We start from the raw sequence: 21,503 nt of genomic DNA, 5'->3' as shown, positions 1-21,503 counted from the left end.
GACCGCGCTGCCCGTGCTCGCCCCGGGGCCGGGCACGGCCCCTCCCCATCCCTGACCCGGGAATCCCCTTCGGCTGGGGGTCGCCAGCACCGGGGGCGGGGAGGGGGATCGTCGTGGCGGCCGCGCACCTGGTGAAGGCGAAGGCCATGAGGCTGAGGATGGTGAAGCTGAGAAGGGTGATGGTGTGCGGCCGGTAGAAGAACTCCAGCGTGATGTCCTCCACCTGCTGCTCGTTGATCATGCGGAAGTGCAGGCGGTAGTTCACGTCGTTCTTGCTCAGGGTCCGGCTCCCCACGCACGACGCCATCTCGCCCCCTCTTCTTCCCTCGTCTCAGCGCAGCTCGGGTTCTCCCGGGGCGGGGCAGGGCGGCGCGGCCCGAGCCCGGCCGCCCGACCGCACCGCGTCCCCCTGCGGGAGCCGAGCGGGGCCGAACGGGGCAGCGCCGCTCCCGCCGCGCTGAGGGGAGCGCGAGGCGAGGCAGGGCAGGGGAGGGGAGGAACTCGCCGGGCCGCGCCCACGCGCGAGGGAGGGACGAAGGCAGCGCCGGAGGGGGAGAGGTGGAGCCACACCGCCCCCTTTGAGCAAGCGGTGGGAAGCACTCTGGTGCCTGTATGTTCCCCCTCCCCCCCCTTTCCTCCCGGATGGTCTCGCCTGGGTTGGGCTGGGGGCGGGGCACGCACGTGGTCAGGCCGCGCCGAGCGGGGCAGGTGAGGTGATGGCGGGTCCTGGGGGTGTCTCCGTGGTCTCCCGAGGGTCTCCACGTTCTCCTGCACACGCAGAGGCTGCCGGCATGGGGAGGCCTGCGAGGGGCGGCGAGCGCGGCGCGCCCGGGCCCAGCCTCCCCCGCCCTGTGGCGCTGTGCGGTGACGGCCCTGCGCAGAGGGCCCTGTCCCGCGGAGAGGGTTGAGGTCCTGGCTGGGCTTCCCCCGTACTCCCAAAGGGACAGGTGTCGTACAGGACGGCGGGCAGTGGCCTTCAGACCCGGCTTCTCTCCCAGTTTTGTCTCCTCCGTTTGCCACGCGTTTAAAGCCTTAAGGCATCTCCTTGGTGCTTTGTAGTGAGCCATTGCTGTAGCGCCCAGGGTATTCGCGCTCCCGGCTCTGCGGCCAGGCAGGCAGCGCCTTTGCCGCCCCTCAGCCCTTTTTCTCCCGGCAGGATGCTGTGTTGAGGTGGAGATGGCTCTGTGGGCCCGGCAGGCCTCCCGCTGGTGTTGCCTGCTGAACACGGCCCGCGCTGCCCGGTTTCCTCGGAGGCTGAGGAGCTGCGGGAGCCTCGCACGGACCTGCCGTGAGTTCGCCCCTCTGGCTCTGCTGCCCGCCGGAAAGGACGGTGTTCTGTGGAGACCACAGGCATGCAGGCATGCGTCTGTAGGAAGCTGTTTCGCGCCCGACAGTGCCAAGGATGGATCCTTCTCTCCTCTGGAAAGTAATTTGCCTTCACCAGTAAAACAGGAACAAGCAGAAGTAGAAACATTACCTGATCTGAATGCAAAAATACTGAATGAAGGTAAGAGGTTTCCCGAATCTTGAAATCATGTTTTCAGTATGTTGTGATTTAACCCCAGCTGGGTTCTTTTTTTTGGCCCGTTTATCTAAAACACTTATCTGGAGTTCCTGACTTACACTTGCTTTTAGCCCCATACTTAATGCAGATATTCTTGTGGTCACTGTGTCATCCAAAGCATACCTTTAAGGTGAGACGAAGATAAAATGTTTTGGGTAGAAATGTAGGTCTGGAGCTGCCATTTGAAGGATTTTTCTTTTGATAAATCTACCTGCAGCAGTTGAGCGTTTGCCTTTCCCTCACATACCTGCTGATACAAACTAAGGGGATCGGTTTGAGGGTTTTGTTTGGGGTTTTTTTTGAACAAGGCTGGGGGAGTCCACTCACGCAATACAGCCGTTTGAATGATCAGGAACGGACAACAGGAGGCAGCAGTGTGAAGCCTGCTTTAAGCAGTGCTCTGACGAGAAATGCTCGTCCAACTGTCTCCTGAGGAAAGGAGATGAAAGAAGATAAATACAGTGTGCAGCTCTTCCTGAAACATTAGGATCATGCTACTTACTGTGGAATCTGTCTTGGTAGTTCTGGTGTGTCTTTGTTTTCTTGACATGGAAGAGTGCTGCCCTAGTCTCTAGGATGGCATTGTGCAAAGGTACAGGGGACAGAAAACCCCCTTCCTGAAGAGTTTATAATCAGGGCTGTTGATCAATAATCAATCTGATAATTTAGGAAGATGCTAGCAGCCAGCCTGGAAACAGTAAATCTAGCTGCTGTGAGCTCCTGTCAGTGGAAGAATAGATCCATTTATAGAAGCATTTTTTAAAGTCACTGAGCTCTGTGATTTCAAACACTTAAGGGGAAACAAGCATAATAATGTTCTCTTTGAAACCTTAGTGAGTAGGAAATGGAGCTTGATTTCTTTTGCTGTTAATGGTGGTGGCAGTCAGCAGCCATTCTGTAATGGATAAGACATGATAGCTTGGTTGGAGCTGGCTGTGAAATGCAGTTGTTTTAACTTTCAGAATATTTCAGGCATCAGATTCAAAAGAGGCATAAAATAGTGGGCTTGTCAGGTTATGAAAAATAATCTTTGCAGTAGCCTTTTTTCTGGATATGATCAGGGAAGAATGCATTTGTGAAGACATGAAAGGAGATCCTTTTCAAGAAGGTGATGGGAACTGCAGTGATCAAGGCAGCAGACTGAAGGCAGGCTGGCTGGGTACTATACTGATTTGGACACATGAGCAAGAGCTGATGAGCAGTGACAAGGAGATGGAACAGAGGCAAAAACTGGGAGTACAGTCTATGTTTCCAAATAATAGGTTGAATATTCATCTCATGCACAGTGTTCCTGCATTTTGAACTGGATTTTAGGAGATCTGTATAGCATTTGGTGGGAGCAGCTTTGTCTTTCACAAAATGCATTTGGGTCATCCACATTTGTTTCTTAGATTGGGATGACATCCCACCTTCATCTGCCTTGGAAGAGATTTCTGAGGAAGAAGCTGTACAGATCATCGCAGAACCGATTCTTCCCCTTCAGTCTACCACGCTCCGAGATTATGTTGATCATTCAGAAACCCTTGCAAAGCTTGTCCACCTAGGTATGTGTGATTTTATTTGTGTAGTTTGCCTGTGTCTGGAGCTTTGGAGATTCTTGTGTTTTACTGGTTTCCTTGTAAACTTGAAAGAGAGAATGGTGACTAATGGCAAAAAGCAGCAGAATATTATCCAGAGTAAATGGAAAAAGAAGGGGACTGTGTCACTCAATAGCAATGCCATATTTCTTGAAAACAAAGCTGGCTAGTTTTAGTCCCTTAGTGCTTTGGGTGCCAGGAGGAGGCATCTCTCACAGCTTCTGGAGGTGGGGAACACTCTATGTAACTTAATTGGTCTCTCTTCTTTTGGGCTGGCTAAGGTTGCTTTAATTTGCTGCAAAAGAAAATGCAGTTCTCCATCCTTGGAAAGAAGGAGAGTGGTTGCTGTGCAGAACCTTAGAAGTGGGGCACAGTAAACTAGAGGCAAGAGTGAAGGATGGAAAAGAACCTTACTTCTCATCAAAAAGCAGTTGGACTGCAGGTATATCTGAGTTCAAGGTTGCTGGTCACCTCCTTGTTGCCCAAACATCCAAGGAACACTAGAAGAAGGTTGGAGAAATAAGTATTTGAGAGGGGGGAATCTGGCCACATGTAGTAACAAATTACTGTGTGTGAGTCAGTATATAAAGGCACTTCACTGCACAGTTGTTCTCTTCCCTTGTATAATGGAGTTGGGAATTTCTTGCACACATACTTCTTTGCAACAAGAGCATATGGCACATGCAGGATTCACTGCAAATGTCTTCCTTCAAAAAATAAACTCAGCAAAAGTGTCTAAAATGACTGCTTGTTTTATCTGGAATCTTTCCACAACATACAAGGTGTTATGACCTTGCTGTGTTGAACAATTAAAGTATGCCAAATGAGTGCAAAAAAAGGAGTAGTCCTGTAAATTCCAATGTGCCTTTTTGTGAAACATTTACAGGAAGTAACGTCTGAGTTTATTTAAAACAATTTTTAATTTTGTTTGTTGTAGGAGTTGACCTATCCCAAGTGGAAAAACGTCAAAAGGCAGGTCAGCTCTTACTGACCTTGGACTTTGAAAAAGATATAAGAAAAATACTTCTGTTTCTTAAGGATGTGGGTGTAGAAGACAATCAGCTGGGACCATTCCTGACCAAAAATCCATACATCCTTGGTGAAGATCTGGAAGCTTTAGAAACCAGGTAAGACTTTCAAAGAGCAGCAGGGTGTTAAGCCCCTTGGGTTGAAGATCTGCTTTCCCCTATGGCTTAACCTTTCCTGAATGATCGTGTGTTGCCTCCTGCTTCCTTTCTGACTCAATCCCTGGCTCCTTGTTCTTGTGCCTTCCCATCTGTTGGCACTGACGTGTGGTGATATCATAAGTCAAGTCAACACCTTGATCTGCCTGAAAACTGACCATTAACAAATTTTACTGCCCATCCCTATCTCTCTGCCACAGAGGAAGCAGCTTGCCCTCCTAGGCCACTTGCTTTACCTGCGTCAGCTTGGATTCCAAAATGTCAGTCCCTGAGGCTTTGTAGAAATATATTAACCTCTTTAGTCATGATTTGAAACCACTCTTCTAGATGCTACATCTGCCTTGTAAATTCTGCAGTAAAAGAAGCAGACCAGATCTCTTCCATGATGACATCTAATAGCAGCAGAAGGTTTTGACAACAGTTTTTTCCTGTTGTCCAGCTCAGACTGAACACAAGATTACAATGAACTAATTTGTGTGTGTGTTTTCATTCACACCTTTATGGCCCTACACTGTTCCTCAGTCCCTAAAATGGACTTTTATTCTTAACATTACTTCAAATTCAACAGTTTATTTCAGAAGAACTCGTGTGTGAATGTACATGCCTTTTTTAATGAACTCAGCACTTCTCAGTATTTAAAAATTCCAGAAAAGAAAGTCTGTCTGCTTGGCTCTTGCATGTAGTAGCTGTCCAAGACAGAAATATGAAAGTACGGATATTTGGAAACAAGCACATGATCTGGATATATAACATAGACCTGACTTCTTTTTTCTCTGTTCTTCAAACCTCCTGTTCAGTAAGTGGCCTTTCAGAAACAATATCCAAAGAGAACCTGTGTAATTTTTCAGCAGTAGTTTTGAGTCTAGATATCAGAGTTATTTATACTCTTCTGAAAAGAGTATTTTTTTTTGCTATGATAAATATCCTGACACTTCTGTGAAGTCAAATTTGCTTTTCATTGACAGTCCTGTGGCACTGAAAAGCAAATTTGTGAAGTAGGGACTGAACACAGCAGTCCAATTTCAGAATTGTAATTGCATTACAATTCTTCAGTAAGTTTGACACTGGTGAGTGCTTTCCTGCAAGCTTTAAAGCAAGTGTGCTGTGAAGGCTGTGAAGTGAATGTGTCTCAGATAGCTGTCTTTTGAAAGCTGAGTATCACCTTTGCATAAACAGTTCAGTGCAGATGGACATGGTATTGGTTACATCACTCTGGAATGTTTTATTGCTATGGATTCCACGTTGCTAGGAAACAAAACACAAATTTCAATAGATTTGGCATTTGACTTCAGATAAACATCATAAAAGTCAAAACATTCCGTAATTCATAACAATTTTGACAGTTGCAAATCAGTGTCTGTACTGCAGCTGCACCAGATGCTTTGTTTTACGTTATTGTTAATGATGACTTAAAACTGTTAACATGCTACATAGAACTGCTGACCCCTGTAGTAGAACGAGGGCTAACCTTGGTGCCAACACTCACAGATGTATCTCAAACTTTGGCCAAGTTGGATGATTGTGTTTCTTTAATATACCAGTTTCTGGAGTCAGGTTATTACAATCTTGCCATCCCTCTTTTAAGTTTCTTGCCTTTCCAGAATGTGAAGAAATGCTTCAGGTGTGAATCTTAATGACTTGTTAACAGAAAACAAGAGGAGCCAGGACAGCCAAAAGATTTTATTTTTCATCTGCTCATTTAGCTACGTTTCTGGGATGATTGGCAGCCGTGTCCTTGAAAAAATGAATGGAAGAAGTATAGTGTAGCCAAGCCGCAGCATTCAAAACATAATGGGATAATTTTTGAAGGGCCAGGTGGTTATTGTTGTGTTCTGATTTTCTCCCCCTCCTAACCTTTCCTTGTCTTTGAGGTTTCTGCAGCCAGTTCCATCAGCATTGTCTGGAGCTTAGGCTGCTACCTTCTCTGTTGGGGTGCCTGCTCAATCAGGAATTGGTCATCTAGAGCTTGTTCTTGTATCTTCTGTCTGGACATTTTTTGGCTTGTGATGACTTCATTTTTGAGGGTTTGTGGAAAGAGGGAGGCTGTAGTGACTGGAAGGTAATTTTTTTTTCTCTGCACAAGATGTGGTTTAACACAGAGCCTGTTTTTTGCTGAATACCTGCTTCTGCAGAATACTCTGCAATCCATTTAGTATCTAAATTACTGCCAGATAAAACCAGTTCTTATATGCTTTCATCTGACAGAAAATACTTCCATATACTCTCATCTACAGCCAAAGGAAATCTCTCCAAACTGTAGTTCAGTTCTTTTGTAGATGGGATTAATTGTGTCTCTCTTTATGTGCTGTATTGCCCTCCTTTGTTCCTTTTTCTGGTAATCATGTATGGTAATCATCTACTGCAAGTAGTACTTGAAATAAGATTTCACATTCACTGAATTTAACAAAGTTTGGGAAAAGTATTGAGTTGGAAAGAAAGAAAGCTCTGTTAAACATAAAAACTTCAGTCAGCTCCTTTTCCTTTCTGATGACCAGATATTTGTTACTTAATCATTGGACCACTGATTGAAAGTAGGGACCTATTGCAACGAATGTAACTTCAGCTAATCTGGAAATGTCTTTTCGGACAATGTCTCTACACATAACGTTGTTGTAGGGTATTTCTACTCCAGTGCTATTGGCAAAACAGAGATGTATGTTCTTTCAGCAGTAGAAATGGAATTCATTAAAATAGCAAAAAGCTGTATATATCTTCTTGTCCATACCCTATGATGATCTATTAATGTGTTTGCAATCTAGGAGACAGGCTGGTAGTTAAATGTAGGTTAACACAGTTATCTGCTTAAGTACAGCTGGAAGGAATTAAAATCTGTCTTCAGTATTGACATTCTGATCTGAGGTTTATTTTACTTCTAATTAATTGGAAGGGAGGGTATTTTGCTTTTACGATAACTGCAGAATTCATCCTAATTATTTTTGGCAGGGTTGCATGTTAATGCTAGAACATCTGTCCATTTATAAGATATCACTGAGGAATTTAAGCAGTACTGAATAAATGGAGGCAATAAAATTTTCATCACTGGATTTTATTTTGTTTTTGTTCTCTTTCTAGAGTGGCTTACCTAAAATCAAAAAAATTTGGTAAGTCAGAAATTGCTCAGATGGTCTCGAGAGCTCCATATTTGCTGTTGTTTTCAGTGGAAAGACTGGATAACAGACTGGGTTTCTTCAAAAATGAACTTGGTCTCAGTGTAAAGAAGGTAAAGACTGAAGTCCTTAGTTATTTTCTTATTAACAACTGTAAGGCCTTGCAGTATGAATATTTCAAGTGTTTGGAGGTTATCCACAAACATCAGTGACGTTACCATGAGAACATAGAGGTTTACAAGAGGGTAACATGGTTTTAACTGCCTATGGAAGTGATGTAGACACTTAACATTCAGAAGTCCTGAAGTACAGGTTTTGAAGATGATTCACTACAGATTATTTTCAAACAAGCACGTATATGTCCAATTTTATTACTTGAGGTGAGTTAGAGGACTGAATTCATTACTGAAACAGCAAGCACCTTTTATAACTTCTGGAAAATTAAATGCTTCTCTTCATCTCCCCAAGATACTGCAAAATACTTAACTCATAATTGAAAAATTGTCTAATATGTGAATGTTATATCAAACTAAATGCCAAATTATACACTCAGTTCACCATGAGTAACCTCTGGGTTTGCTTGTGACTGTGTACCATGCTTTGTGCTTAGTAGGTATTCAGCACCCTGCTTTGGGATCTTCAGGGGAGGTAGTAGCTGGACTTGCTTGGAATAAGTGGGCAGTGTTAGGTGTTTCCCACACCTAACAGTGTTAGGTGTTTCCTACAGTAGGTGAGGATTGCAATGAATGTCAAATTCCAAGTGGAATCAGGGTTGCTTTGCTGGCTTCTATCAGCTGAACAGTCATAGCTGTCACAGTGCCTGTTGCTGGCTGTTCTATGCTTGAGGTAAGAGACCTCCCCAGAAAAGGGTTTAGTCACTGCCTTGTACTCAGGGTGGATTACAAGTGATTACCTGGCTTAGTGGACATGGAGTAATTTCTTGTATTGCCATTATACTATGGTCTAACCAGATCCTGAATTAGACAAACTCCACTGAGCTGAAAAATCCTTTTATAGCCTTATTGGGTAGTGTGTTGTTAACTTCTTTAAAAAGATGGGAAGAAACAGCTTGAGCACTGAGAGAGATAGAGCTCTTGAGCATGCTTTTGATGCATGCTTTTACTCCCTTTTCCCATCTGCTTTACAACACCTATGTTGTTTTTTGTTTTCCTTTGGAGTAACTTTTTGCATTCTTAATATACTGCTGCTTCATCCAAACTCCTCCTTGGTGTAGAAATAAAAATGAATTGCATCCCTCTTCCAGCTGCAAAAAAAAAAAGAAAAAAAAAATTTATATGAGATCTTTCTTTCACAAATGAATTCACAAAAAAGCTTTCAGTAATGCTCCTTTTGTGTTTTCCCTAATTGTAGACAAAGGACCTGGTAGTTCGTCTTCCAAGGCTACTGACTGGCAAATTAGAACCTGTAAAAGAAAATCTTCAGGTGAGTTTATGAATAGATATTAAAAGTGTATTGTGTATCCATATAGTTCAAGAGTTGACAGAAGATAAAATTCCTAGAGGAGAATCATGCATAGAAAGTATTTAACGAAATAATTTTAGTGGAGATATAAAATAACTGAGGATTTTGCTCAAAAATTTATTTTCCTCTATATCTTGCAAGCTTATAGAATACACGGAGCAGTATCTTATTGTCTTGGACTCAGATGCAGTGTCCTCCTGCCAAAAGTTGCTATCTGATGACACAAATTGTTACCCATTTTTTATGAGTAGAAAAACACTCCCTCTTTTTTTCCCCCCTTAATTATTAGGGGTTTTTGCTAACTTGGGCTGTCCATGAGTATTTAGGAGCAAGAAATGTGCAGTTGATTATTTTCCTCTTGGCAGGTAGCTAGTCTGCCAAAATGTGCATTTGACACCTATTGTCTGATAGCAGATGGTCGTTATTAACAACTGTTGGGTAAATAACTTCAGACCCACAGGGACTCCTTTCCCTTTTGAAAATGTAACTATGTATTGGTTTAATTATTGTGCTATAAAGCCATCGAGGCCAAACAGCATGATGTATTATAACAATTTGTGAAATTCCATTATCCTATAATGCACAACTGTGAATTAAAATGTATAATTTTCAGACAGACTCACTGCTCTGAAACTATTAAACACTAGAAATCTTGCAATCTGAAATGTGTGTGTGGTAAGGGAGGAGACTGGAAAGTAGCAGACTGTTCTAATTAATAGTGCTTTCTTTTTAATGAACATGGTTTCCACAGGCGAGGGATTCAGTATATTATAATGAACGTGTTTTTAAGATTCTCAGTTCTATGTGACTATCTTGTTTATCTACCAAATACATATATATAAATAGCATTTATTTTTAACATGTGTGGGAGAGAGAGGGAGAGAGAGGTAGGATTTTTAGGTTCTCACTGTTGAAATCTGCTTGTAATTAGAAGCTCTAGCCTTTCAGGAGGTTGGATATTTCGGTTTTAGAATCTGGGTTCAGACCTGTATGTCCTAAACTGATGGTGGGAGGGCAGTACTTGGAAAGTGAAACCATGTACCACCAGTTCAGAAGTGATCAGGTCATTTCCCTCATTTTGAATGGACTGTTATTTAGAAACAACTACTGGTTGTCAAAAGATACCCGCCATGATAAATGATCTGAAGGATTATTATTTGTTCCATCCTCTGAAGGTTTCATCCAGCACGATTAGAGATTAACTAACACAATAAAACCTGACAGCTTGCATTACCACTGCCTATTGTGGGAATAATATAGAATAAGTTGAATATTGCTGAGACTTACACAGTAAGAATATTAGCATATGTGGCCTAGAGAGTTACTGAATATTAAATATGTTTGCTGTCAAACTGAGTGCAGTCAAAGCAATTTACACTTGAGCTCACGGGTCCTGGCATGAGGGAGCTGTTCCATTTCAAAGAGTAGAAGATAAAAGGTCAGGATTCTTGTCACAATTACCCCTACAGTAGGGCCAGCTTTACATCTGCAGTGATTTAACATTTGGTCTTATCCGGTTGTGTATCATAATGCAGTAACTTACCACTGCCAACTCAGATCCATGGAAGATACCACTGAATGCAAACACTTCTTTTCATGCCTGAATGCTGTCTTAGTTGATTGGTATTTTGTGATGCACAAATATTTATAAAGCAGATAAGGAAAAACCAGGATTTGAAAGACCTGATTACAGTCACCTCTCGAAGCAATTCCCTGTGAGGATCTGTAAGTCCTAAGGTATCTTCAAAACCCAGATTCTGAGCCCTTCCCTTTGTATTTGCCAAGCAATTCTGGAAAAGAGCTGCAGTCTTGGCACATCAAACTGGACAAACAAAAAGCACCTCGTTTTTGCCAACTGAAGTAGTACCTGGGTTGGATTTAAAAGTCTGGTTATATTGACTGACAAACATACCCGCTTCATAGCTGGAAACAAACTGCTTGTAAATGTCACTGGAAGACAGAAGAAATGGCTGAGTTACCAGACACTCCTGTATGCTGAATTCCTTTCTCAACAACTCAATGAACTGCTTGCCATTCTGCAATCTGGGAGGAGTGCTTATGATTTTATTGAAAAAATGTGTTTTGTTTTCCTTTTGGGAAATCATAATTGAAGTCAAGGCAGTCTCTGAAAAAGACATCTTACTTTAGACATTATTGAACTGTAAAATAAGTTGATAACACTGCATATTCTACACATCTCTTTCAGGTTCAACAGTCTCCAGTTGAAGACTACAGGACTGAAATTATACTCCCTATTATAAAAATGTAACTTGGATACATTAACAAAGAAGTAATGTTTGATTGCTGTGTTTTACAGAGCTCAGCAGCTCCACAACAAGAAAGTCAGTCTTTTGACAGCTTGGTATTGAAACCGGTGAAGGATCTTAGGGGAGAATTTTTATGCTTGTGACTGCCACACATATGTAGACACTGGTTTTTGTTGATATCTCAGACAAGCTGAAAAAAAACATAGCATTCACAGAAGTCATCTTTACTTTGGGGATACTCTGTAAACAAATTACACTTTAATCCAGAATGATAAGTTGCATTGTCTGACTTCAGAACAACTGAAGTGGTGGATATTATTGTGGGATGCATTCTTGTTGCTGTGTGACAAAGGGTAGAAGAATTTTACATCCGTTTATTTCAGTGGACATTTAAATAAGTCAAGTTTGCTGTAGCTAACTTGTAAAGGTAAAATTGTGCTCTTTTTCAGGTTTGTCAGATTGAACTTGGTTTTCAACGCAATGAAATTCAACAGATAGTGTATAAAACCCCCAAGATTTTAACTGCAAGTAAAAAGAGGCTCAAACAGACATTTGACTACTTACACAACATAATGGGCATTCCCCACCACATGCTTACTCGCTTTCCTCAGGTGAGTTGTTAATCTGGGAATAAATTGTAGGTGCTTTTGTCACAGCCACTTCACTAATATGGTGCTGAAGGTGGAGCCTCACTGTATGCAGTGAATTCACGTGTGAATTCTTCAACTTGCCTGTGGCTTTTACTGTAACTGGGACAACTTATATTGGCAATTCAGAGACCATGGAGGATTCCAGTGTGGAAGTGTTGCCTTTTTTCCCCTGACACGTTACATCACTAACCCCAGTCTTGTGAATTTTTACGTTTTCAACAGAGGTAGTCATCTTATCTCTTCTGGATTCATGCAAGAGAGATTACTGCCTGTTTAGGGATTTGTTTGTCCTGAAATCTTACCTAAGAGACACAAGGGAAGACTGATTATGCAGAAGATCTGTTCATTAGATAACATGTATACATATGAACATTTCTTTCAGATTTGTCTACTTAAAAAACTAATTTTAGAGATTTAGGATCTGAAAAGAGAGTGTAAAGAGAAGAGAAACTGGTGTTCCTATTGCTGTGGCAATTGCTAAAATATCACAGGATTGAAAACAGATTGGTTCCCTGATTACTTATTTTTTTCTATCTCCTCATTACTGTTATTTCCTCTCAAAAGTTGAAAGCTGTAGTCACTTCATTCAATGCTGACATGCAGTTGCACTAGCTTCTTAAAAGGTAAAAGTGAAAGGACAAATTGCAGCTTCTGAACTGAAATAATTTTCTTATAAAGCAAGTCTAGTAGAGAATCTAACTGGCTAAAAAGCCAAAATTATATGGGGAAATAAAACTGCTTCCCAGGATTTTGATTGCTTCTCTTGCTGTTTAATATATCTTTACTTAAGGAGCATGCTTGCAGTAACTCCAATCTGTGTCAGTTTTGCCCTCCTTGATATATAAGTGACCACAGGTCTTTCTCACTTCCTTCTCAGTTGTCTTATTGTTAGCTTTGTGGTTCACCTCATTATTTTTCTTCCCTTTCTTTGGAAGGGTAAGTGGAGACCTCTATTCCTTGTTCTTGGCACAGTCACTTCCTCTCTTCCCTGTCCTTCCCTTTCATCCTCAAAAACTGCGAATTTCAGGATATGGTTAGTGCAAGTCAGTCTGGTGGTCTGGCCTTTAACTTGTGCATTCACAAATATATATATGTCTCTATCTGTACTTGCTTCTATCCCAAATTACAATAATGCTGAAAATAAGAGGTATACAGGATTTTTTTTCATCAAATGCTCTCTGATATTACAGCTGTTCTTGTAACCATTCTTTCTATCAGCTAACTCCACAAATGGTGGTGAAATTTTTTTCTCCTGTCTTCTGACACTCTCTTAAAATTCAAGGAAGGCAGAGGAGGAACAGTAGTTTTGTTTCTCTCCTAGTTCAATTAGTTTGCATCCTTGTGAAATCCTTCTTTCATCAATGTAGTCTCTCTTTTTTAGTAAAATCTCTGCTTGCTGTAGCATTCATATTTTCACCATTATCCTCTCTAGCCACTCTCTCTGCAGTAGTACTGCTCAGAAATGCAGAGTTAGATATCTGCCTTTAAGACTTAACTGTTCATCTCATCTTCTCCACTTCCCTCTCTTTTTAGATGTTCTGCTGATTTCTTTGATGTTTCCCTTACCATTGTTCTCACCTTTCACTGTCTAGATTTTTATTGTGACAGGTACCTTCAAAGGTAGGCACTGCAGTGCAGCAGAAGACAAGCAGTTGTTTTGAACCACCACACTCTGCCTTTTAGCTGTGTTATGACAGCAGTCACAGCCACTCACCTTTTCCCTTGCCACTGTGCCATTTCTTCGTTCACATTATGCCATGTGGTCAGCTGTTCATTTCTTCCTTGTAACAATGCTCATCTGAATCTGTCTGTAACAATAAATGCTTCTGATAGTATAGGGAAAATGCTCCCTGTTTCTGAATATCTCTTCTCCACTTACTTGGCTGTGATTACACAAAAATAATATAGTTGTTATATATAAGTAAAAAACCTAACGTGCTTGAAAGTTGTATCTGTCTGATTGTGTATGTAGGTCAGTGTATTGTATTGAGGCATTCAGAGTTTAGGTAATTCATATATAAATGTAACCTACCTGGTGTTTGACATAAATTAGAAGAAAATATGCAAATGATTTGTTTTCTTCCTAGATCTTCAGTTGGTCTAAAAAATGCTCTTATTTTAGATGCCTTGTAGTCTGAAATTTAGACAGCCTAAAAATTGCTTCCCTTTTTTTCTTTCTTAGGTTTTCAACTCAAAGCTGTTACGAATCAGAGAGAGGCACATGTTTCTTGCATTCTTGGGAAGAGCCCAGTATGACCCAGCACAACCCAGCTACATCTCTCTGGACCAGCTGGTATCCCTGCCTGATGAGGTGTTTTGTACAGAGATTGCCAAAGCTTCTATACAGGACTTCGAAAATTTCTTAAAAACACTTTAGTAACACATGTAAAAAATAATAAAGTTATGAAATAAACATATTTTATGGAACCAATCCCCTTTAAGGACTCTAAACTTTTTTATTACTTGTTTAAGACTTCATTGCTTATGAAACATTTGTAGGATTTAAAGGCTCACAGTAATATTTATAGTAACTTAAAGTTTTTTTCAGAAGGATTGAGTGAATACTCATTCCATGGATTGCTGTTAATGCAATCCTTGTCATTAATCACTAACTTTATTCAAAGTGGATGATGCAGAAAAGTAAATTAAAGTAGATTCTTCTTTTTTTTTTTCTTTCGATAATGGCAGAGTTTTGAGAAATGGAAAAACTAGCTAGTGACCTATTCCCTGTCTTGCCAATGATCTTTTTCTCTCTTCACCCTCTTTCCCAAAAGTTAGAATAGCAAGCTAATGCAGTAGTGAAGAAGTGTTGTGTTTACCTGCTTGAGCTAATGTTATTATTTTCCCTGTACAAAAAAGTACACTATTACTCATGTGAAGTTCCTCATACAAAAAGGCATTTTTTTCAACAGGTTACAAAGGTGTTCCCTTGAGAAGCTGGCTGCAGAAATTAATATCCTAAAAGCTGTGCAGTGAAACCTGGTTTGAAATGTTCAAAAAAAAAAAAATCAGCAAACTGAATCAAGGCAAATTCCAGAAAGAAAATAAAACTGTTAGTGTCCCTGAAATCTAGAAGCATCTTTATGTAAGTTACTTTTTTCTTTCCCTTGTAGAGTTTTCCCCACACCCCAAAGAGATTTGTGAGGTTTTAATTTGTTTTGAATGCCTCAAACTTTGAGCTTTTACTTCTCTTGTTATTTTTAAATGTAAAAATGATCGCTGCCAGAGCTAAACCAGTTTCTTTGAAATGTTAAATGCATGTGCTTCTGCCAAAATAGCTTCCCAGAAACACTATGAAGAAAGGAAGCAAAAGATTTTATGGGAGTGCTAGAAGGGAAAAGGAGAGAGGATAGAAGAACTTTCTGAGCATCATGTAAAAAACTCTGTGGCTCTAAGATGAAAAAAGAATCTTTAGAAGAAATGTTTGGGCCAGAATTACCCAACTTATTGTAGTCGGCTATTCTTGACAAGGGCTGGCAGCCTTGGATTGAACACGTTGATTCGCTGGGGCTCGCTGGGTACAACACGGCAAAGACCATTCGCGGCCTGGTGCACTCTGGACTGTGCTGTTTGCTTTCCTGACTAAAAATTGCCTGTTGCAGCCGTATTTCTGGACTAATCCCACATATTCATTTTATTTCTTTTAAAACGCAGTGATCCATTCCTGAAGGAACTGCTGGGAAGAGAGGCAGCTATCTGTGCCTCAGAATGCAGAGCTGCTCACCGGGCAGCTGCGATACCTGAGCAGAGAGAGGTTTCTGCTTCTTCCTGTGATCGATCGGTACTTTGCTTACAGTGCTTTACAAAGCTAAATTTTATTTTCGTTATTTTTCGCTAATGTTCATCCTTGCGCACACACAAACTCCCCCACTCTAACCCGGCGCATGCGCCGGCGGCGGGGCGGCATTGGCGGGCCCGCGCCCGCCCCTGCGGGTTACCCAGGAGGCCGCGCGGCGCAGAGGTCAAGATGGCGGCGAGGGCGTCTGGTGAGGAGGCGGGGGGCACCGGGGCTGGGGTCAGGGTCGCGACTGCTGCACCTGTGGCGCTGCACTCAACCCGCACAACGCTGGGGAGCGAGGCGGCCCGCGACGGGGACAGGGAGAACCAGGGAGCCGGTGTGCACCGTGTGCCCTTGACGGGGGTAGCGAGTGCTGCGGCACAGCCTTGGCGGGCGGGTCTCCTTGCCGTCCCTCTCGTGGTGGTGGAGGGAGCCTGGCTCCGATACCCGGATTTTCTGGGTGCTCGGGAGCATTGGAGGAGCCTTTGGGCAGCTCCGGAGGGGCCTCGGGTGTCACTGTCCTGCGCGGGTACTGAATGCACGCACGGCTGGTGGAAGGTTATTCCTTCTCAGGCCCTAAAGCACGCAGGAGTCAGTAAATAACCGAATGGGATAGTGCGCTAATGGCGCACTGGTATCACACGTAGCACTGTTTTTTTGGGGTGACTTGGTAAGACAAACGTCTTAAAAGTCACATAAGACAGCTTGCCCGAGCTGCATTGCCCATATTGTGCTGTACCCCTTGTTGCATTACTTCAATGGTATTTGTACCATCGTACTTAATTATGTTTTAATGCACCTTTTCCATCCAGAATCACATTTAATGAAAGATGAATGTGCTATGTGTGGTGTCTTTGTATTTTTGTGTTTTCTTTTTAAAACTTTTTTTTAATCTTTCTGTTGAGGGGTACTTTTCAGTGTTGACTTTCTGGTTCACTTAGGCAATTTCTTGATAAAGGAAGCTGTGGAATAGCAGTCAAGTAACTGGAGAGGAGAGCAAAAGGTTAACAACATATTAATATACTGGCCTCGAAATCACATTAACCCACTGTTGTGGAACTTTGATAAATTATTTGAAAAGCATAACGGTTTTGCTTTCTGTAGAACGCTACCATTTTGGCTCATGGAAGAGTTATGGAGCGTAGAAGTGCTGGTGCTGTTTTGGAACAATGGACCAGTTCCTTGTTAAACTCTTAAAGCAGTCTCACATTGAAATTTCGTGAAACAGGTCGAACTGCAGTACATAATGAGTCCTTCTACCTGGTCAGTGTCAGTTAAGGGATGTTGAGAAGTAGAGAGGCCAAGCTGTATACGTTCAGATTCAAACTTGAGGCAGTGTTATATTACTGCATATGAAGGAGGCCAGCGAATTTTTGTGTACTGTCATAGCAATGTGTAATGTTCATTTTTGTCTTGCTCTGCAACTGATGATGGTCACGTTCAGTCGCAGGAGGTGGTCGCCTGATAGACAGCATTCGCAAGTGGTACTATAATGCAGCTGGGTTCAACAAGCTTGGTAAGTGTTGGATTGAATTTAGCTGTGGTTCATAATTGGCATATGTACACGCAGTTTAGCTTGTCTTTTTGATCAAAATTAGCTACTACTTTTGTGGAGGAGAAAGGTTGGCAGTAGCTTCACTCATCGTGATTTGTATCTAGTAATGAATCAGTGACTTTTCTGTTATTTCTTTGTTTGCTCATGTTTTCAGTGAATTAACTTATAACAGCTAAGGTCAAGCTGGAGCAGTTGAAAAAATTTTCACAGAGCAGTCCTGAAAGCTTGATTATTTACCTTTCCTCACCAAGTCACTTTTACCAGCCAGTATCTTTGAACTCAAAGACTGCTCTTGAAGCTAGAGAGGTTCCCACTGATAGCAGTCAGTCTGTCCACAATACTTATGCAAAGTATCCAAAGTGCAGAAGAGGTTTTAGTTAGTTCTGCCCTTTGTGTCACCATAACTTCAGTTCGTGTCACCCTGGCCTGAACAGTACTGGAACAGGTGTCAAAACAGTGTTTCCTTAAGTAGAGAAGACTGTCTTAATGGTATTGTCTTCACTTAGTTCAGAGTTGTTACCAAATTTGTTTCAACCATTTAGATGGCAGAACTGTTCTTGAATAAGAACCTGAATATTCAGTGCTTGTAATTTGCTGCTGACCACAATAAGTGCAAATCTTTTAAAGGAATTTAATATACCTGTCCTGGGGAAGCTAGAAAAAATAATTGCAAGACAACTGTAGAGGAATAAGCTTAGACCTTTCCTCCAGAGATGAAGTGTTTAGCGCCTCTTTTTATGTCTGCCTGCTGAAATTCTTACTTCTGCTGCTTTTCTGGAAATGTGACTAAAAACTGAGAAACACCAAATTTAATGTCGTGATTAAAGTAGCAGCAGTGCTCCCTGTGCCTTTGAAATAGGTTACAAAATTGAATTCAAGAATATATGACTCAAAAGAGATTTGTTTTATTGTGAGACCAAAACCTTTGACCACAAGTCAGTAGGTATACTCTTGTAATCTGCATCAGTCTTGGAATGCTACAGAAATAATATTTTGTCCTATTTTGCTAATACTGAACCTTTTAAGCAGAGTTGGTTGAGTTTCAAGAACTCTTTGTTCCACAAATGGTGTGAAAGTGTTCTTGGCTTTGAGAAGACAGGGTGCTTCTCCCCGATTTAACTTCTGATTTGGAACTCATGCACGAACACAGAGCTTCAGGTTTCCATGGCTTAATAGAATCAGTGGAGATCTGGTCATTATGGATAGGGGAGTTTAGAGCATAATTCTTCGGTACTGAAGGAGTCACATTTGTGGTTGACCAACTCTAATGAATTCAGAGCTCTTAAACCCTTTGCCTAGACAGTCATCTTAAATATAGATATAAAAATAGATGAGCATAAGTCCACCCCTCAGATCCAGAAAAGTTACTGTTCTGTATGGATATTTTCTTATTAAACACATTGAATAAAATACTTATTTTCCTTATTTCTCTTAAGGAAAAGGAGTAAAAAAAAAAGTAGGTAGAGTATGTGAAAGCAAGTGTTTAGAATTGCATGTTCTCTGTGAGCAATTAATGGTTCTCCTGGATTGTTTTTTCTTCATGATTATGCATTTGGAAGTGTTTTGCCCATGGTACTTAGAAACACTTGTGTCAATCCTAAATCTTGTTTAGGAATATTTATTCAGTGATACTTCTTGGTGCAGGATTAATGCGAGATGATACATTGTATGAAGACGATGATGTAAAAGAAGCACTGAAGAGACTTCCAGAACATCTTTACAATGAAAGAATATTTCGCATAAAGCGAGCATTGGACTTGAGCTTGAAACATCAGATCCTTCCGAAAGACCAGTGGGTGAAGTATGAGGAGGTGCGTGTACACAGCGTTTTCAGGCAGTCTTAAATGGCACTGCTGTGACTGGTCTTTGGGATTGTCATTTGCTGAAGAGACACATGCTTACGTGTTCTTTATAATGAGTACATGAGTCAGTGTCTCACGGAACACCTCTGGAAAACACAGCTTTTGATGGCTGTTTAGAAATCTCTGGTTTTTGGTAGAAATTACTAAATTTTTCTCACAATGACAGAAGCTCAAGCTGCAGCTCGGAATGATAGCACATTGTGTTCAGACAAAATATTTCTTCTAAGCTGTTAGATAAAGAAATACTCTGTAAATAGCTTGGAAATTCTTACAAAAGGTCTCTTGCTTTTCTGATTAATATCTTAATCTTATAGAAAATCTTGAGCCAAAGGTTTTATTCATGAAGGTGCCAAGGAAGAATAAGTTAAAGGGAAATCTTGCACTAAAATAAGCATCATCTTGTAATTTGAAAAGCAAACTACACTTTCCTTTTCAGATCTAACTAATTTTTATTTTTAGAAGTGAATTGATTCACATACTTTGCATTACTGTCCACCTCAGATTTCTCCAGATTACCAGGCAGAGAAGAATCTTATTGCTAAACTCTTGACTATAGGATAGTATATGAGTATTAATGTGTCTCTGTGTAAGCAGAGGATTTTTCTTGTGGTCTTGCTGGTATATCTGAGTAACTGCTGCATCAGATAACCAGTTACATATTTCCTAAAGCAGTAGTTTGGTTTGTAAGTGTTAAACATGGTCAAGGTGTTCCACCAAATTCAAGTTTACAAGTTTCCACCAAGTCCCAAATTTTAGGAGTTAAGCTCAAAAAAAGATTCTCCAGAGTATTATAGTTGGACTTTAAACTAATTAAAGCGGATCTTGTACATTTGGGTATCTGCCAAAAGAACATTGCTCTATAGCTGTAGCTGGAAGCATCCCTTTGCTTGTTAATGTTGGTGAGGAATTAGGCATTAGTGGTTGCTGTAGTAGAAAACTTCTCAATGCAGACTTGGCAGATAGAAAGTTTACCTTTTCAGGCTAAGTAAGGCTTGATTTTTTTTTTTTTCCCTTGTTAGGTTGGTGTTTAGTCAAATCTGAGGAGGAGTGAGAGACAAGTAGTCTGTAGGAATGACTTGAGATGTTTCTGGACCTCACTATAAATTTAAATATATTCTGTTCTTTTTTAGGATAACCATTATCTTGAACCATACCTAAAAGAAGTAATCCGTGAGAGACGTGAAAAGGAAGCATGGAATAAGAAGTAACTATTGAACCACTTCATGAAAATATCCACGTATTTCTGATATTTTTAAACATTTAGTTATAAAAGTCCACAGAGAGGCAATTGTGTGGCTGAAGAATACTATTTCAGCTTGTTCATTGAGTCTGTTCATCCAACCAAAATAAACATGTCGAAGTAAAAAATCTTGGATGAGTTCTTTTTGAATGTTAACAAGCTAATGTTCAGATCTTTCCTATGAACATATACATTACATATTAGTTTAGTGGTATGCAGTCTTCAGTCCAGCTTTTTGATTCTTACTCTTTTCATAGTACAGCTGTTTTCTGCAGTTGTAGGATTAGGTAAGAAACATTGAAGGCTGTTGGTGCTAGTTGCTTTGTTAAATTAAAAAGGAGTTTGTATTTCATTTGTCACTTCTCTCTGTAGATAACAATACTGGACCAGTGTTTGATGTTACAATGGTATTGTAAGACAGCAGAGTGTAATATCCTGTGCATCTGAGCACATACATATTAAAAAAATGGAAAATATAGATGATTCCTTAGTCATAAAATAGGAAATATTTCACTAGCTTTTTGTATCATATACATTGTTAGTCCTTAAAAGACTATTTTCATATAAACTGTAATGACTGTCTCACTTCAGCTTCTTTAGAATTTTTGTTCTTTAAAAGGGTAAAAGTGGTATTCTGATGTGCTTTCAAGAACATATTTAACTTCCCATGTATTTTTTTCATCACCTAAAGCATGCTGTAGTTTACAGTGTTTGGTGTCCAGAAAGTACTGGCTCTTACTGGCTGAAGACCTTTAGTCTTCCATGGTTTAATGGTAGTGTTAATCTGAGACAGATATTGGTATTAGATGTGCCTGTATGACTTCTGTGATAGTCTCAAGGTTTTTGTCTTTTTCATTTTGTTACACATGCTTGTCTGCCAAATGCAATGCTCCATTTACCAAAAGCTAGAGTAGTTTAGAAAAAAAAAAGAGGAAAACACACCTGCAGTTTTCAATTGATATGATCAGTGAAATATGCTACTGGATTAGAAGCTAGAATGGAAGCTGTCTTTTAGCTTTGCTTGTTGCCCTGTTATTAACCTTTGTCTGCTTGCTAAAGTCTCTTACATCTCCTACAGTAAAATCTAGTGATTGAATCATATATAATTTGATGTATTTTTGAGAACTTTCTGTTTTTCTCCCAGGAGACAAATAGGGCATGAAATTTCACTTCTCTTTATGGAATTATTAGAATATACTTTTCTAATGGAATTAGAACTATTTCATTAGCTGTTAGA

The 21,503-nt window shown here is 40.7% G+C and overlaps 3 protein-coding genes across 5 annotated transcripts in view; 2 read left to right on the top strand and 1 right to left on the bottom strand.

The window, feature by feature from the left end:
• PTDSS1 (phosphatidylserine synthase 1) overlaps positions 1 to 456 on the bottom strand; it is a 30,927-nt gene extending 30,471 nt beyond the window's left edge. For both annotated transcript variants that reach the window (XM_027657136.1, XM_027657138.1), the window contains exon 1: positions 129 to 456. In XM_027657136.1, the coding sequence (XP_027512937.1) occupies positions 129 to 307 (179 nt within the window). In that variant the 5' untranslated portion in view covers positions 308 to 456. The remainder of the gene's footprint in view (positions 1 to 128) is intronic.
• Positions 457 to 581: 125 nt separating this feature from the next.
• Positions 582 to 14,502, top strand: MTERF3 (mitochondrial transcription termination factor 3). Of its 2 annotated transcripts, none has more exons than XM_027657140.1 (8): positions 582 to 708; positions 1,157 to 1,507; positions 2,956 to 3,108; positions 4,079 to 4,268; positions 7,398 to 7,545; positions 8,804 to 8,875; positions 11,631 to 11,792; positions 14,014 to 14,502. In XM_027657140.1, the coding sequence occupies exons 2-8, from the start codon at positions 1,177 to 1,179 to the stop codon at positions 14,206 to 14,208; spliced, it is 1,251 nt and encodes a 416-aa protein (XP_027512941.1). In that variant the 5' UTR covers positions 582 to 708; positions 1,157 to 1,176; the 3' UTR covers positions 14,209 to 14,502. The 2 variants fall into 2 exon arrangements, with proteins under 2 accessions (XP_027512941.1, XP_027512940.1); XM_027657139.1 differs by having other exon boundaries at positions 587 to 610.
• Positions 14,503 to 15,748: 1,246 nt separating this feature from the next.
• LOC113953712 (cytochrome b-c1 complex subunit 7) lies at positions 15,749 to 20,396 on the top strand. Its single transcript, XM_027657141.1, has 4 exons — positions 15,749 to 15,817; positions 17,054 to 17,125; positions 18,809 to 18,975; positions 20,157 to 20,396. The coding sequence occupies exons 1-4, from the start codon at positions 15,799 to 15,801 to the stop codon at positions 20,232 to 20,234; spliced, it is 336 nt and encodes a 111-aa protein (XP_027512942.1). The 5' UTR covers positions 15,749 to 15,798; the 3' UTR covers positions 20,235 to 20,396.
• The last annotated feature ends 1,107 nt before the right edge of the window (positions 20,397 to 21,503 follow it).

This window comes from Corapipo altera, unplaced genomic scaffold (assembly GCF_003945725.1).
Source record: "Corapipo altera isolate COAL_440 unplaced genomic scaffold, ASM394572v1 52b, whole genome shotgun sequence".
Lineage (NCBI taxonomy): Eukaryota > Metazoa > Chordata > Aves > Passeriformes > Pipridae > Corapipo > Corapipo altera.
This window is presented reverse-complemented; position numbering and strand designations above follow the sequence as displayed.

Excerpts from the sequence above, each read along its gene's own strand:
- MTERF3 (XM_027657140.1), top strand. The coding sequence starts at position 1,177 with ATGGCTCTGTGGGCCCGGCAGGCCTCCCGCTGGTGTTGCCTGCTGAAC. Across the intron at positions 1,508-2,955 it reads TGCAAAAATACTGAATGAAG|ATTGGGATGACATCCCACCT; the intron begins GTAAGAGGTTTC and ends TTTGTTTCTTAG. Across the intron at positions 4,269-7,397 it reads CTGGAAGCTTTAGAAACCAG|AGTGGCTTACCTAAAATCAA; the intron begins GTAAGACTTTCA and ends TTCTCTTTCTAG.
- LOC113953712 (XM_027657141.1), top strand. Across the intron at positions 17,126-18,808 it reads AGCTGGGTTCAACAAGCTTG|GATTAATGCGAGATGATACA; the intron begins GTAAGTGTTGGA and ends TTCTTGGTGCAG. Across the intron at positions 18,976-20,156 it reads AGTGGGTGAAGTATGAGGAG|GATAACCATTATCTTGAACC; the intron begins GTGCGTGTACAC and ends GTTCTTTTTTAG.